At 36.1% G+C, this 14,658-nt stretch overlaps 2 protein-coding genes across 2 annotated transcripts in view; both read right to left on the bottom strand.

The window, feature by feature from the left end:
* Positions 1 to 2,430, bottom strand: part of LOC108950976 (protein jagged-1-like) — a 6,621-nt gene extending 4,191 nt beyond the window's left edge. The window contains exons 1-3 of the mRNA XM_018817292.2: positions 2,261 to 2,430; positions 582 to 863; positions 174 to 278 (exon numbers count right to left, since the gene is read on the bottom strand). Of these exons, the coding sequence (XP_018672837.1) occupies positions 174 to 278; positions 582 to 863; positions 2,261 to 2,336 (463 nt within the window). The 5' untranslated portion in view covers positions 2,337 to 2,430. The remainder of the gene's footprint in view (positions 1 to 173; positions 279 to 581; positions 864 to 2,260) is intronic.
* Positions 2,431 to 8,007: 5,577 nt separating this feature from the next.
* LOC108950977 (adhesion G-protein coupled receptor G7-like) lies at positions 8,008 to 14,651 on the bottom strand. Its single transcript, XM_018817293.2, has 9 exons — positions 14,540 to 14,651; positions 14,085 to 14,207; positions 13,745 to 13,882; positions 12,944 to 13,053; positions 12,362 to 12,569; positions 11,811 to 11,952; positions 10,733 to 10,896; positions 10,023 to 10,193; positions 8,008 to 9,291 (listed from the first exon to the last, which is right to left on the bottom strand). Exons 5-9 carry the CDS (start codon positions 12,401 to 12,403, stop codon positions 9,091 to 9,093), a joined length of 720 nt encoding a protein of 239 aa, XP_018672838.1. The 5' UTR covers positions 12,404 to 12,569; positions 12,944 to 13,053; positions 13,745 to 13,882; positions 14,085 to 14,207; positions 14,540 to 14,651; the 3' UTR covers positions 8,008 to 9,090.
* Between the last annotated feature and the right edge of the window lie 7 nt (positions 14,652 to 14,658).

Below are 14,658 nucleotides of genomic sequence, written 5' to 3'. Positions count from 1 at the left end.
GCCGTTAAATGTCTTGCCCAAGGACACATACACCCACAATGGTAGCAGCGACGAGCCTTGAACCCATTACCTCTGGGTTACAGGCAGGCGCGCTAACCACTATGCCACGGCGCCGGACAAATATGACATTACCACATCGATAAGATGGCCTAAAACTTTGAATTAACTTTTACCTTGGCATTCATGGTCTTTCATAATAAACCCAGGATTGCATTTGCATGTTTGTTTTGCAAGAGAATATGTGGAATTCGCAGGACATTTAAGAAATTTAGACAGGTCTGTAATTTAAAAGTCAAATACATATATTAATAAGGAAGAAATTTAAATTAAGGTATGTAATTATACTTAGTAAAAATATATACAAATTGGTTTAGAGAAACTAACTCCCGTTTTTTGATAAAAAAAATTCATTTTAAATAATGGTTATTTTTTGCATCATTTATTGCATCATCAATCTTCCATTTTGTTGGGAAAATAATATATATATATTTATTTATTTTACACAACTGTTATAAGAAAACTAACGTTTTCAGATCAAACAAATTCAGTAGAATGTAACATATTATTAAAACTTAACTTACCACTCTGGCAAATGTAATTTTTCTGTGTATCGCACATTTTTGTTCGCATAATTTTATCAGGAATTTTCATGGAAGGGCATCCTTTAAGATTTTTACCGGTCTTATTCCCAGCCACCCAAATAAAACAAGTTTGTCCAGTTTCATATGGGAACAAATCACGACAACTTTTTCCACTTAAAACATTTCCCCATGTATCATCGTATACAAGTAAAGTAGAACCATTAGTAGTGCATGCATTACTGGCATCATCATATTTCTTTTTAGTCTGACGAACTTCTGGTTCTGGAATTACAAAGATAAAAGATAATAGATATAATGTTGCAATAAAACAAGCATATATGACTGCTTTCATGTGTTATGTGACTGCTTTCATGTTATGACCAAAATAATTAGGAAATTGTTTGTTTCTTCAGTCAAGGATTGTCTAATTAAGTAATACTAAGTGTAAATATGCAGTCAGACGTTACAGGCCAAATTATAAACAGTTTTTAAAATAAAAAACTTTGGGTTAACAGTTACCGAAATGTTGATACTTATACTTTATGTTTTGTCCAATGCCGTGGCAAAACTGGTTAGCATGTGCTTCTAGCCCGTATACCCACAAAAATTGTTACTCATATAGTTAAATACGTGGTACCTCATAAGCGGGCACAAGGTGTGTGAACGCGAGGATAAATAAATTACATTATTTACTGGTGGATCCTTTCACCGTTTTCCGACTTTTTTAAAAACAAATAATTAAAAGGATTTAGTGGCGGTTTGCAGATGACGCAAGCGTAGAATTTTTCAATCAAAAAACTAAAAAGCTATCTAATAATGTTCGCTAAGTACGATTGGAGCAAGATGAATTAAGGGAAATAACCCCGGGAGTTTTCCTCATTGAATGGTTCACCAGGTGGAGCCACTGAGTAACAAAGTAAAAACCGTGGTAGGGTGTTTTCTTCCTTTGTTTCATACACCTCGTGCCCGCCTACTGCGTATGTAACTTTGCGTCTTTTACCTTTGTGGTTGTCTAATAGTAAATGTTGTTTACTTTGTTATACCTTGTGTTTCTAGTATATTTGGATATGTTATGTAAAATCCGTACAAATTTGAATGTTAATGAATGTAACTTACTTTATACCCCCGTGGCCGGAAAACGACAGTCGTTATAACACGGATGTTCTGTTTTATACACCTCGTGCCAGTTTACGATTTACCATGTATGTTTCTTTGTGAATGATTTTTTTTTCATTTCTTGTGTGGCTGGTACTTCAACCCATTAGTGACCACTGGGTTGGGACAATTGCCGTTAAGTGTCTTGCCCAAGGCCACATACATCCACAATGGTGGCGGCGACGAGCCTTGGGCCCGTTACCTATGGTTAGAAGCAGGGGCCCCAACCATTATGCCCCCGTGCCGGACATTTACAATAGGTTTAATCAGAAATGCGCATAAGCAGTAACAAGGGGTAACAAGACACATGCGCAGTAACAAGGGGGAAGCGAGCCTATAAGAACAACTAATCTTTCCGCCACCGTTTAACCTGTAGGTTACGATGAAACCGCTTTAACCACGCCTATCCCTAACTATATTTTTATCCTTTCATCACTTAGCCAGGGCGCCAAACAAAATGTCAGTGTGCTTTTGACATAAAAACTACGGAAATTTTGAAAATTTTGCTACTGATATTAACTTACCTTCAACCTGAGAAATTGTGACATTCGTAAACACAACTAGAAGCATCAGCGCAACCAAACCTTGCTTTACTTCCATTGTAGCAGCAATCCGTTTCGGTTTGTTGAAGAAACAGAAATACAAGCAGTGAGAACAAAAGTTAATTTCAAACTACATGAGCTAACACATTTGAGATAAACATGTTAAATAAACTTACTTTGGTATATCCCAGTACATAGCAGTGAGAACAAAAGTTAATTTCAAACTACATGAGCTAACAAATTTGAGATAAACATGTTAAATAAACTTACTTTGGAATATCCCAGTACATAGCAGTGTAAAACCATAGCATACTGACTACATATGGTCAAACTAGGTGTAGCGACCACGCTTAGTTTCTTCCAACTAAATGCAAATATGTTTTTAACTGTAAGCGTGTTTTAACAACTGTTGTTTTGTCGCTATATCCTGTCTTTTCGTTTAAAATATTTCTAAATCTTCGCTACGTAATCGAAGAGACAAATAAAAGTTATTATTATATTATAACATACACTCACGCTTCATTTTAATCTGTACCTATAACTATCAGACTTGCTATTATAGGCGTGCCGTGACGTGCAAAGCTCAGCGTCAAAAAAGGTAAATGCACAAGGATCTGATTCCACAACTTAAACTAACAAAACAAAGCTCAAGGAAATCCAGCATTTACCCTGATGTAACACTAGCACAGTATTTGTGCAATATACTTCAGAGAAACTGAGATATTTATACTGACCTATCTAACTGTTAGTAAATAATCGGGAAATGCAGGGGGAAGTCTGCTGACGTGTAGGCCTACGCTGGCTGATATGGAATGAGCCGCTGTGTTATGTAATATACTTCGTGTGGGCAATACAGAAATAGTACCCAGTGGCAAAGCATTAGTGAAATAGCTATTCCACTGTGTCATTTCCTCTGATGCATGCGTTGGTACTTTCAACAGCGCTGCATCTACGTGCTCCGACAATTCGGTTCGGTCAATGCGGTGATTCATACACGGAAAACCTTTTGTTAGCTGAGCCGAGTTTAAGCTTGCGTATGTGCAAATACTAAAACCCGCATCAGCATACAGTACTGTGTGGTAAGATTGAACACCATTAGTACATAATATCCAAATATTCGGATCGTGTTTTAAACAATTAACAACGGCTTATGGGAGTTACGAGGATACGGTTTTATAATTCTTTGAATGTTCCTTGTTTACTACTAAATGCTACCAGAAAATAGAATTAAAAGGTGTCCCAGCTTCCCCCTCACCCTACTATATGCCGCACCGGCATAGCGCTTTCTATTAAAACTATATAACGACGATCCGTTGCCAGCGACTTTTGAAACACATATTCTATCTGCGTATAATTAGGTAACACATGGCCTACTCAATACATTGAGACTCAATACATTGAGTAGGCCATGGGTAACACTATAGTAAGGTGGAGGAAAATGAGACACCGCTTCATTCTATTTTCTCGTCCCATTTAGTAGTAAACAAAGAACATTCAGAGAATCATAAAACTGTATCCTTACGACTCCCATAGACCGTTGTTAATTATTTAAAACACGACCCCAATATTTTGATATTATGCGCTGAAGGTGTCCCGTCTTCCCCCACACTACTATATAAAGTATGTACAATTACTCACTGCAACTCTTTCGTATAATGGAGTATTGGTTTATCCATAAATCCAAACTACGTCATAGTGGTTAAACCGAAAATACGTGGAGGTGGTCGCATTTGTAATAGGAGCTAAACCGCGTCATAGCATGACATTCTATCAGTGAGAATAATGCAGGATCCACTGTCGTTTTTATGGCTTAACGACGTGCGAGTTACGTAATTTGCTGCATGGTAACCATGCGTCTCAGCACGAACGTATACAGAATCTAATACACGTCATTGTAATAATACGGGCTTACGTATTAGTTTCAATCGCATTGGCTCAATAAAAAAAGTAAAAAAGTATAGGTTTAAATAAGATGGTCCATGTTTTTATGCTCTTTAATCGTTCCATTTAATATAGTAAACAAAGAATATTTACAGGACTATGTAGCCTTACCCAAAGGACTCTTAAATAGCGCTGTTAACCACATACCATTATATATGGGATAATATACTACCGATATCCATTTTACTCCACATTACTATAAATATAAACAATCTATTTTGTGTGATGTTTTAACACCAAAACGAGTGTTTCGTTTTTTTTTTAATTTTCATTAAAACAAGGAATCTGCTCGCCAACTAACACCCGTGGTAAATAGAACGTCGTTCCTAAATGTAGATTAAACAAATACAAAATCGCGAAACCGAAGAGAATCGTATAACCATCACATATATTCAAAAAAAGTGTATGATGGTTTTCATAGTTCCCTATACTCTTTTAAATTAATGAACCATATATGTATAGTAGGGTGGGGAAGATGGGACACCTGTGTATTCTATTGTCTCGTCCTATTTGGTAGTGAATTATGAACATTCAAAGAAATATAAAACCGTATCCTAACAACTCCCATAGGCCGTTGTAAATTGTTTAAAACACGATCAGGATATTTGGATATTATTGGCTAAAGGAATCCCGTCTTCCCCCACTCTATACCATATGGTTTTTATAGTTCCCTCTACATTTTATATATAGTAGGGTAGGGGGGAATATGGGACACTTTAAACACATAACATCCAAGTGTCCCGATCGTGTTTTAAACAATTAACAACGATGTATAGGATCGTGAGGGTATAGGTTATAATCCTTTAAATGTTCTTTGTTTACTACCAAATGTGACGAGAAAATAGAGGTAAAAGGTGTCCCATCTTCCCCTATTCTACTGTGTAGGCCATATATACAAAATAAACTCAAATGTTTTATATTAATGAACCACATATGTAAATACAAACCTTTGGAACAAATGTAGAAAGCTGTTTTTGTGCATAAATTATCTATCCAGGCTCCAATTATCCATGGTTGGTGGTTGGTTGGCTGTCTTTCGTAGGGGCTGATTCCAAGGCACGCGCTTTTGTTGTTGTTTGGTTCTTTATACTGCCAATATTGATAGGTATGCACATCAATGTTTGTGCCATCCTGCCATTCCCACTTTTCTTTAAACTGCCCACCGGTCCAAAACATAGCGAGGTAAGTGTTGTTACCGAACACTGCGCTATATTTGAACTGCATCACTTTTAGGTGTTGAATTAGTGCGGTTTGGGTGGCGCTGTCTTTTATATCAACCAGTGAAGAATTTTGTGCGCCGCATGCAGAAGATGCATTGAGCCATGACAAAAGTTGAAAGTAAAACGTAATGTTTCTTCCAGCGTGTATTATTGTGGTGTTAGGCGGGGGCAATACGTCTTGACCTAAAATACAAAAGTTAATACAAAGTTATTATAGTGGGGTTGGGATGACAGGGACACTTTTTCATTCGATTTTCTCGTCCCGTTTGGTGGTGAAAGAGCAACAAAATACAAAATAAACTCAAATGTTTTATATTAATGAACCATATATGTAAATACAAACCTTTGGAACAAATGTAGAAAGCTGTGTTTGTACATAAACTATCTATCCAGGCTCCAAGTATCCGTGGTCCTTGCAGGTTGCTGTTGTTTGGCTGCATTTTCGTAGGCGCTGATTCCTAGGCACGCGTTTTCATTGTTGTTTGGCTCTTTATTTGCCAATATTGATAGCCATGCGAATCATTGAACGGCGTGGAAATGTTTGTGCCATCCTGCCATTCCCACTTTTGGTTAAACTGCCCACCGACCCAAAACAAAGTGACGTAAAGGTTATTACCGAACTCTGCGATATAGTCGAACTGCATCACTTTTAGGTGTTGAATTAGTGCGGTTTGGGTAGCGTTGTCTTTTATATCAATCAATGAAGAATCTTGTGCGCCGCATGCAGAAGATGCATTGAGCCATGACAAACGTTGAAAGTAAAATGTAATGTTTCTTCCAGCGTGTATTGTGGTGTTGGGCGGGGACAGGTATTGACCTTAAAGACAAAAGTTGATACAAGGTTATTATACTAGGGTGGGAGGACATGGGACACTTTTTTATTCGAGTTTTTCGTGCCGTTTGGTAGTGAAAGAGCAACATTTCAAGAATTTTAATCTCTAAATGTACAGTAGGGTAGGGGAAGATGGAACATCTTTTTTATTCCATTTTCTCGTCCCATAGACCGTTGTTAATTGTTTAAAACACGATCAGAATATGTATATTATGTGCTGAAGGTGTCCCGTCTTACCCCACCCTACTGCAAATACACGAAATGCTGGTTTGACCAAAGAAGACAACCGTAACTTAAAATTCGCATATATAATATACCTTGTGCTGGATTGAAGATAGAGAATCCCGAAATAAAAAACAGTAACAAGAGTACATAAATCATTGTTTCTTTTACAATTATCAGCTAACAGAGTACACAAAGTGCCAATTACGACCTGGTAAAAACAAAACCTTTATACACTTTATAAATATAGGCTACTGTAGTCGTTAGAAATTATTGCCTGTATTTGCTTTTCACTGGTTTTGCACTGGGAACATATAGCAGATTAAAAACTTTTCTGGCTAAACCTATCATGAATGCCCGGTTTACTTGTTGAAACGTTGCTATACACAATATAAGATGCATCATATCCGTATTAACGCAACTCGTCTGCGTAGAAGCTAATATTAGCTGAATGCTGCTTATGAAACTGCTGACAAAATTGGACAACCTTCCATTTAAAGAAAGCTGTGTTATTAAAAGTTGAGTTGAGAAAACACCACCTCGTTATACGTGTTGGTTAGTAATCAGTAGGCGGGATAAACGAAACTGAGCGAATTATAAACCGATTGAACTGTGGACTTTACTTGCGTGTATAACCAGACCTCAGCACATCTTAACTGCACTCAGTTTTTCGATTTTCTACAAAAACAGAACATATTTTGGTGGCCATATAAAATACCGCTTACGCTTTGTGAATCTGGTATTTTTGTTTAATTCTGACACTAAATTTATCTGGGCTCTGCAACAAAGAATGCTATATATTTCTTACTGCTACCCATTGCTGGCTGTTTATATATGTTCATACAAAACCTATTTACAACTCGTCTTGCTACAGACTAAGCCAAATCCACTAATAATGTTGCCACTGTATTGGCATGAACAAAATCCGTTGACATATACCATTGAAAGTAAACGGAAATGGGCATGCCAAATTAATAGTAAGTTAGTTTACGCAGAACGTCTGAGAATTCCAGCTATGCTGACGCGAACATTTGTACAATTTTCAGCGAAAGGGGCGGTCATTTCAATCTGACCAAACTGTTTTTTTGCTGCACCGCTGTCTTTTTGGTTGTATCTAAACAAAATACGCGATCTGTCATTGCTGTAACCCAGTCGTCACTATTATTACAGTAGGATGAGGGAAGATGGGACACTTTTTAACCTATTTTCTTGTCCCATTTAGTAGTAAACAAAGAACATTCAAAGAAATATGAAACTATGTCCCATGACTCTCATAGACCGTTGTTAGTTGTTTAAAACACGATCAGGATATCTGGACATTATGTGCTAAAGGTGTCCCATCTTCCCCCACCCTACTATATAGTGTATAATGGGTTGTCCAAATTGACAGCCATAAATAAAAAAATAACATAAATAAACACTTTTAAAGTTACGTATGTGATAACTCGTAATACGCTGGCACGAGGTGTATAAAACAGCACACCTGTGTTATAACAACTGTCGTTAGCCCCCACTTGAAAATAAAATACATTTATTGAAAACACGCATCTGCAGATTATGCTACAAGAACTGTATCGATTTGAATAATATAGTAGTGTGGGGTAAGATGGGACACCCTTAGCAATAATATCCAGATATCCTGATCGTGTTTTAAACAATTAACAACGGTTTATGGAAGTTGTGAGGTTCTGGTTTTATAATTCTTTATATGTCCTTTGTTTTCTACCAAATGGGAGAAAATAAAAAGGTGTCCCAACTTCCCCCACCCTACTATATTTATGTTTAAGTGGATGAACACAACGTTTGGAAATTAGGTAACATATACAAGCGAACAAAATTAATGTCTTAGGATGACATCAATAATTTGTACAGGTAAAACAGATAAAAAGAGGTAGAAAAAAATATAACCAACTGGAATAACACATAAATGAAATTTTTAAATGTACAACTATTTTTACTGCGGGACGTTTTTGACGCCATTCTAAGTTTAAAGCATTGGTTCTTAAACGTTTTGTATGATTGACCTTTTTAACGAAGATGCTTATCACATTTACCCCAAATATGTAAAAATGCGCTCATTTATTAAAAAGCATAAATACCTAATTATAGTAGGGTGGAGGAAGATGGGACACCTTTGGTACACAATATACAAGTATCCTGATCGTGTTTTAAACAATTAACAACGTTATATGGAAGTCGTGAGGATACGGTTTTATAATTCTTTGAATGCTTTTTGTTTAGTACCAAACAGGACGAGAAAATGGAATGAAAAGTTGTCCCATCTTCCCCCGCCTTACTATATATCAGTTATATTCAATGCGATGAATCGCTTACTTTTTGGCAACGAGTTGTTCAAGGTCTTGTTAAACTCTACAATTGGCACAATTTTTCCCGTCAACTGATGTGGATTTGATCAGTAACTCATTTACCCTTTAAATACAAGGAATTTGCCCCAAGAGGTAAGCTTACCCCAGTTTAAGAAATGCTGGTTCAAAGTGACTACAAAACTGAATGACACGCAACGTTCATACGCAATTCGAACTTAGAAAACGACATCTAAATAAAACTGAAGACAATGCATTAGCAGGTGAAAAGAATTAAATTTGAGTGAATGTTGTTTTTCGAGTCTTTTCGGTCGAATCCGCTGCCGCGGTCTCTTTAAGTGAGTATGTGCTCTTGCTTCGCGTTTTCGCATTGTCTGCCGAAAGGTCTGAGCTACGGTAGCTACGGAAAGGTCGTAGCCACACTGAGCGCATGTCCGATCGCCGCACCGATGTTAGGTAAAAGATGAAGAAGCCCTGTTGTGGAATAAGTGAAAGTGTGAGATGAATGAATGAATGAATGTAACTTACTTTATCCTCGCGTGGCGGGTAAACTACAGTCGTTATAACATGGGTGTTCTGTTTCATACACCTCGTGCCAGCTGACGAGTTATCAAGCATGTTACTTTGCCAATGCGCCATTGCGGGCGTGCCTTCTTGGCAACAGACATACAGTAATTGGCGCAGTGGTTAGCGCACCTGCCTCTAACAAAGAGGTAATGCATTCAAGGCTCATCGCTGCTACCATTGTGGGCGTATGTGTCCTTGGGCAAGCCACTTAACGGCAATTGCTCCAAACTAATGGTCACCAATGGGCTGTCTAAATTATCAGCCATACATAAAATAAGAAATATTCCTTCCAAAATAATCACCAATGAAGAAACACACATGGTCACCCGCAAGTGAGCATGAGGTGTATAAAACATAACATCTGTGTGTATCTACGTATGAATGAATGTAAATGTAACTTGCTTTATCCTCGCTTGGCCGGAAAACGACAGTCGTTATAACATTTTCTGTATCATACACCTCCTGCCAGCTTGCGAGTTACCAAGTATGTTACTTTGTAGGTGCTTATTTTGAGGGAAATTTATTTTTTATTTTTATATATGGCTGATAATAAATGTCTTGCCCAAGGACACATAAGCTCACAATGATAGCTGTAAAGTGTAATGTTTTAATGACAGTGGTGCTGAATAAGATCTTACCTGTAAAGTGTTGAATAGGGCAAACAACCAACTGAAAACAGTGACATAAACAACATCGGTTGATATCAAAATAAAATACCCCAACACCCATGTTAGACCCATTAGTGAGGTCATAGTAATAGCGATTGTGAGTGATTGTTTTGTTGAACGTTTCAGGTTAGGCGAGGTCGCCTATGAAAAAGTGGGTTTATTTGTTATGTTTAGAAACATATATTTAGTAGGGCGGGGGAAGATGGGACACCTTTCATTCCATTTTTTGTCCTATTTGGTAGTAAACAAAGAACGTTCAAAGAAATATAAAACCCCACGCTCACAACTCCCATAGACCGTTCTAGTTGTTTAAAACACGATCAAGATGTTTGGATATTATGTGCTAAATGTGTCCCGTCTTTCTCCACCTTACTATATTAAAATGAAAATTTGGGAATTGACATAGTATTTAAATAAAATGATTTTACTAAAAGAATAGATTCTTGTTTAATTCTGACAAAACTTTGTCGCTTTTAAGTCCTTTTTATATTGTTACAAATATAAACCTTAAACTAAATTAGCAATTACAGGAATTGATTAACATAACTGAATATACATTTAAAAAATTACTGATTTATGTTTAAAATGCGAGCTGCTTGAAATCCCAAAATAAAATCGCAATTACAGAATAATATACACTCATATAATGCTTTAGTAAAAATACATTTTTAAAAAATTACCGATTTATTTTTGAGTGCCAGCTCCCTGGAAACAGATACAAAGACAAAGATGTTGAAAATCAACATCATTCCAACTGGGAGGAGGAAACTGAAGTAAAGAGAGTTCCCTCGCAGCCAGCACATGTGATCCGAGATGTAGGATGAGGACTTAAAAGAGTCCTCCACTGCAAGAAGATTATCATAAGCATAAATATGGATATAGATCATAAAAGCAAGATCATATAAAGTTATATATCATATATTTGTGTGTGAGTTGTAATTGGTGTTAAGTTATATATCAGAAAATTGCCGTGGCACAATGGTGAGGGCCTGTCTCCAATTTAGAGGTTATGGGTTCGAGGCCCGACATTGCTACCATTGTGGGAGTATGGCTTTTTAGGAAAGACAGCGACAATTTCTTCAACCCAGTGGTCACTAATGAGTTGTCTAAATTATCAGCCATGCATAAAAAAAATCTATAAAAAATATTTACCTACAAAGTTAGATACATAGTTACTCGTAAAATGGCACGAGGTGTATGAACCAGAACACCCGTGTTATAACAACTGTCATTGCCCTGTAAACGAGGGTAAATAAGTTACATTCATTCATTTATTCATCTAAAGGGAAGAGATAGGTAAAAAAAGTTGGCAAAAATTTTGCATGAGATATTGGAGCACCATTAATGGCCACAACACAAAACTCAGGACTACTGCCTATAAATTAAATTGGCTAAATAAGGCCAAACAAATTCGCTAAATAAGTTTCATTCATTTATCTATTCAAAACAGTAGCGGCAGGTCAAAAAAGTTGGCATAAAATTTTGCATGAAATACATTAACACCATTAATGGCCACAACGCAAAACTCAGGACTACTGCCCATAAATTGAATTCGCTAAATAAGGCCAAACAAATTCGCTAAATAAGGCTAAATAAGTTACATTCATTCATCTATTCAAAACAGCAGCGTCAAAAAAGTGTCAAAAAAGTTGGCATAAAATTTTGAATGAAATACATTAACACCATTAATGGCCACAACACAAAACGGATGACTACCGCACATAAGTTCATTTAACAGTTTAATTACAAAATACTTACATATTCCATATGGAGTAACCTCATTTTGAAGGTCTAAGTAACCCATAGTAACACTGGCAGATATTACAACAATAACAAACGGTACCACGTATGCAAAAAGTGATGTCCGTTGTAAAAACTGATGCTGACTTTTATGAAACACCTGCAATAGAAAAGAGTTATGTTTTAGGCCAGGTTACGTGCAATGAATTTTTTTGTGGCATTTAATGTAACTTAATTTATCCTCGCATGGCCGGAAAAGGAACAGGCGTTATAACTCGGGTGTTCTGTTTCATACACCTCATGCCAGCTTACGAGTTACCAAGTATGTTACTTTGTAGGTGATTATTTTTTTGACCTTTTTTGTTTTTATTTTTTTTTATATGGCTGATAATTTGGAAAACCCATTAGTGACCTCTGAGTTGGAGCAATTAGCGTAAGTGTCTTGCCCAAGGACATATAAAAAACGATCAGGATATTTGGATATTATGTGCTAAAAAATCCCGTCTTCCCCCACCCTACTATATAATTGTTTATTTATCAATTGCAATCTGTAAAATATATATTCCCACCTTAACAAGTGACATGTACATGTCATAGCTGTATACAGACATCCAGCACCACGTGGTTAGAAAGAAGTAATGCAGCAACACAGCAACTACTTTGCACCCGGTTCGATTTGATGTTTGCGACACGCCCACCACAAATATGAAGTAAGCAATAAGCAAGTTACTGCAGATGTTCAGTAGAATCTTAGCTGGACGCCTGTTGCGGGTATCACTGAAAAAAATGGATGAATGTAACTTGCTTTATCCATTCGTGAGCGGAAAACGGCAGTCATTATAACATAGGTTTCTGTTTCATACACTTTATGCTAGCTTACGAGTTACCATGTATATTACTTTGCAGGTGATTGTTTTTTGGCGGATTTTTTATGTATGGCTGATAATTTGGACAACCCATTAGTGACCACTGAACAATCAACAATGGTCTATGGGAGTTGTAGGGATACTTTTTTATAACTCTTTGAATGTTCTTTCTTTACTACCAAATAAAACCAGAAAGTAGAAAAAAAAAGCTCCTCAGCTTCCCCTATCCTATTATACATGCCATTAATTTTAAAATATAAAATAAATTAATAGAAATTGTCTCACCGATGTAACAAGTGCGCTATAATGGTTAAAAATAAGCCAACTATAGATATCACGCATCCAATGTCACTCACAACGGATAATGCTGTCCCAGAAGGTACTTGTATAGTGGTCTGTATACAATAGGAAACTTAATTTTTTTAAATCCAAGAATTATGGAATAACTGAATTCTTTAGATATGTTTTGCATGGGGAAAAAAATATACATATATATTTATAATATTTAAAAAATTACTGTAAAAAAAACAAACTCTGGCACACCACAGACGACACACTACTATATCCTGGCACACAGTTTTAGAAACTGTTCAATAAGCTTATTGGTGCCTATTTATTTAAACATATAAGAAAAACTAGAAAATGTACACCAATGTTGTAAAATAAATATAGTTTTGTTGGGGTCATAATGTTTTCATCTTAAAGTACGGAAGAAAAATTGTGGTAATAGACCAATTCACGCCCTGGTGTCACCTAGGGTGGCAAGCCATGAAACCTCACTCATATAGAATGTAATAATAGTAATATAATATTAATTTTATTTTTCTACAGTAGCGAAGATTAGGAAATGTTTTAAACGAAAAGAAAGGATATAGCGACAAAACAACAGTTGTTGAAACACCCTTACAGTTAAAAACATATTTACATTTAATTGGAAAAAAATAAGCGTGGTCGTTTCACCTAGCAGACAAACAAGCCATTTATGTTTAATTATTATCAAGTGTGTGTACTGACCCATATAAAAAAAATACCCAGAAGCTCTATTTAAGCATATTATACAATAAAAATATAAGAAATTCCACCAACCACTAACAAAGCAAAATTTGTGAGATGGCTGCACAAGCAAACTGGTTTATCTGATGTGTAATTCAACCAACAACCAGCAGTTTCCCAACCTTCTGTATCAAAGTCCCAATACACACAAGATAATTGTGTTTTATTCACCTAAAAAAAAATATTTTGGACAACCTGTTAGTGATTTCTGAATTGGAGCAATTGCCATTAAGTGTCTTGCCCAAGGACACAAAAAAAAACGATCAGGATATTTGAATATTATGTGCTAAAGGTGCCCCATCTTCCTCCACCCTACTATATATAATTTTAATTTAGTCATTTTTCACTTAAACACTGCAGATATGGCACTCACTGTCAGAGATTGGTTATTTGCTGGAGAAAGTCCATGTTTGGCAAACACACCATCATGTTCGATGACAACAGGTTCCGGCAGATTGTTAATTGAAATGTTTAAACCAAGGTCCGCTGATACGATCTGGAAGTTTTAAGCAGGAGTTTTAAAAATTATATACAAATATATATATATAAATATGGTCATCTAAAATGGGGTCGTTAAAATTAATTAAGTTTAATATATATTATATAGATTACCAATGATAATCAGTGGTGCAAGAAAAACTGTCATATGTAATGTCCAATAGCAAAAAATAATATTTTTAAATCAAAAGAAACTGTAAAAATGTAAAGGAAGAAACGGAAAAGTAGTTAATTACAAAGTTCTGCATTTGTTATTAACTAAGTAGGTTTTGTTACTTAGAATAATTTATTTTGAAGTTGCTTTAAAACTTCAGTAAGTAAAGTACTCACAGAAGTAGCATTTTCTGGTGAATCAAAAAGCAAGTTTTTCCGATACCATACAAAGGAAGACCTCACACTTCCCACTCCAGTGCTGCGCTTCACCTTTTTTTTAACTACAGACTTCAATG

The sequence above is a fragment of the Ciona intestinalis genome, unplaced genomic scaffold (genome assembly GCF_000224145.3).
Source record: "Ciona intestinalis unplaced genomic scaffold, KH HT001237.1, whole genome shotgun sequence".
Classification (NCBI taxonomy): Eukaryota; Metazoa; Chordata; class Ascidiacea; order Phlebobranchia; family Cionidae; genus Ciona; species Ciona intestinalis.
Note: the sequence above shows the minus strand (reverse complement) of the source record. Positions and strands in the feature narration are given on the sequence as shown.

Coding starts and splice junctions, on each gene's coding strand:
- LOC108950977 (XM_018817293.2), bottom strand. CDS start 12,403: ATGTCTGTATACAGCTATGACATGTACATGTCACTTGTTAAG. Junction 10,897..11,810: donor GGTTACTCCATATGGAATAT/GTAAGTATTTTG, acceptor ATCTTCTTGCAG/TGGAGGACTCTTTTAAGTCC. Junction 10,194..10,732: donor TGGCACTCAAAAATAAATCG/GTAATTTTTTAA, acceptor ACTTTTTCATAG/GCGACCTCGCCTAACCTGAA.